The following is a 2,632-nucleotide window of genomic DNA, read 5'->3' on the forward strand; positions in this document are numbered from 1 at the left end:
TTGTGTTCTCCATATGAAAAATCAATTTTCATTTTTTCCATTATACTTCTACTAAACAGTCAGAAACCCATTTTCTTATTGTGGTGGGAATTCTTTTTCTAATTTTAAAGGAAACAAAAGGAAAAGCTGCCAAACTGGTTTTTAGCCTCTTACATTTTCAAGGTAAATAGTAATACTTCAGAAGTTGCCACATTTTTTCCCTTTTTTTAAATATAGTGAATATTGAATTTAACAATGAATTTTCTTTGTATTCTCATCTTTCCATAGTGGCTAAAACTTCTGCCTATGCATATTTAAAAGCATTTATAATTGAGGCACAAAAAGAAGTGCCAGTAATGAAAATAAAGCAGGGAGGAGGGTTGGTAACTTTGTGGTTTTTGCACATCCTGCCATCACAGAAAGGAGCTGTGAGCACTGTCCTACCACAGGGTTTGTAGTGCTTGTCATCAGAGACCATGGAAGTGTTGAAGAAAGCAGGACTTGCACACCTGGGGAAATACAAACTCGAATCAGTGTTAACAAATCTGAATTTTTTATATCAGATACATAATTTTATATATATATATATATCTATATATCTATTCCCACCTCAGGCTGAATCAGTTCTAACTGAAAGCAACAGATTTGCTCTTCTGTGGATTTTAGTTATTTGCAGCCACACAGCCTTCTATAATAAATTGAATTTTCTGATTCTCTCATTAGTTTTATTCCATTATCTTATTACAGATGAGCAGTGCAATAGTTTAACTCTTACATACTTAAATCTTTGTCTGCAAACAGGAAATGTCAAGTGTTATTCTCAATAAAAAAGGTCAGCTGTACAGTTACAACATCCATCTTTCTCCTCCAGCTCCTTCCCCAACATTTACAGAAATTCTTTAGGGTTTGGGGTTATTTTAATTCTATGTCTTATCAGAAATAAAAAATGATCTATTGGCAGTTCTGACAATTTCATGGAAGTTCCTGTTCTGTTTCTGTGTATGACAAACTGGGCCTGGGAGTGTTGGGACACTGGAAAAATCAGGTTCAGCTCTCAGCTCCCATCCCCAGATGCTGAAGTTGACTCATCTTGAGTCTGAACTGTCCTAAAATCACAGCCACAAAGGCAGGCTCAGAAATCACAAATTTCCACATCACAAAATCTGCACTGGCTGAATATCTGAAAAACATTCCAAGGCAGTGGAAACCCTGCCAGTGCTTGCAGCAAAACTGAGGAGCCCTCAAATGAAAGAGCAGGGGTAGAAATGGAGCACTGGAAATGACCACATCAGAAATTATTTGTCAGGACAGAAAGAATAAACTTGATTCTGGATGGTTTCCAGTTGCTCCATTTTAAAAATATTGATTCCTTTCTGTGCAAAGCGATTTATTAGTCATTTGTGATAGAGAAATATAATTTTCTTCTAATTTACATCTTGCCAAGAGTTATTATTTGCCAGGAGCGTGGAATTTCAGTGCAATCCAACGTTAGCTGCATAATGGGCCCATTTCTCTCACAGGATCAAAAGGAACACGAACATTCATTCAATTAAAAACCAGACTTTCCCATTTTCTTATGTCAAAGCACATTACCCTGCTTCAACCCTGCTAGAAATCCTCCAAGATCTATAAATAGATATAATAACCTTTCCTTACTGTGTTGATTACTATTGTAATACCCATTGCTTCCTCTGAGAATATTCTAATTTCATACATTAAGTGGGAAATTTTATAAAATCTGATCAATCTATTATTTTGAAAAGCCAAAAATTAAATTCTCACATTTCTCTAGTGCTCCAAAGCACCTGATCACATTAAAACAATGTTGGCTTGGAATTCTCCTGACTAAATAAAAATATATACCTGGCACCCCTTTACATGTGAATTCCTAATTCCCTAGAAAACCCACATCCAGCTTCACCTTCAGGGGTTGTACATTTATTTTTCACAGCATTCTGACGGTTCCACATGGCACTGAAAAACCTGCAAACCAGGGGTGTAGGAAAAACCCATCAACACAGCAATTCCTGCCGTGCAAATTGTAATAAACTCCCAGCAGCTCATGGCACGGACGGCCCAAGGTAGAAACGGAGGAGTTTGCCTGCTGAAAATCAGGATTAAGGGTGGGATGCAGGCAGATCCCGTCCAACCCTTGGAGCGTTTGGGCTGCAGCAGCGCGGCCGGCGCTGCCCACGGAGCGTGGACACTCACCCACGGCGGCTGTGAAGTACTGCAGGACCTCGTGGGGCGTCAGGGCTCGCTCCCAGATGATGAACTCATCGAAGGCCCCGTGCACGGAGCGCTGGGCTGGCTCCCCGCCCGGCCCCGCCAGCAGCTCCGCGTCGCCGTAGTCGTAGAAAACCTTCCCCTGCGGGTCGGAGCTGCTCAGAGTCCCGTTGACGTAGACCTTGAGCCCTTCCCTCGACTGCCAGGTGAAGAGAATGTGAGTCCAGTGGGGACCTGCAGGAACAGCCACAGCCCTGAGCCAGCTCCGTCCAGAGCTCGCCTTGGAGCTGCTCTGCTGGCCCGGGCGGGAACAGAGCTGCTGAGGAGGGGCTGAACGGGAATGGTGGGGTGGGGTGGGATCCATGGGATGGGATCCATGGGATGGGATCCATGGGATGGGAACTGGGATGGGATGGGATGGGAAGGG

At 42.7% G+C, this 2,632-nt stretch overlaps 1 protein-coding gene across 2 annotated transcripts in view; it reads right to left on the reverse strand.

The window, feature by feature from the left end:
• Positions 1–2,632, reverse strand: part of ADGRD1 (adhesion G protein-coupled receptor D1) — a 118,847-nt gene that overhangs the window by 99,468 nt on the left and 16,747 nt on the right. For both annotated transcript variants that reach the window (XM_015644390.1, XM_019008401.1), the window contains 2 exons: positions 2,191–2,439; positions 420–488 (listed from right to left, as the gene is read on the reverse strand). In XM_015644390.1, the coding sequence (XP_015499876.1) occupies positions 420–488; positions 2,191–2,439 (318 nt within the window). The remainder of the gene's footprint in view (positions 1–419; positions 489–2,190; positions 2,440–2,632) is intronic.

The sequence above is a fragment of the Parus major genome, chromosome 15, assembly GCF_001522545.3.
Source record: "Parus major isolate Abel chromosome 15, Parus_major1.1, whole genome shotgun sequence".
NCBI classification, from domain to species: Eukaryota; Metazoa; Chordata; class Aves; order Passeriformes; family Paridae; genus Parus; species Parus major.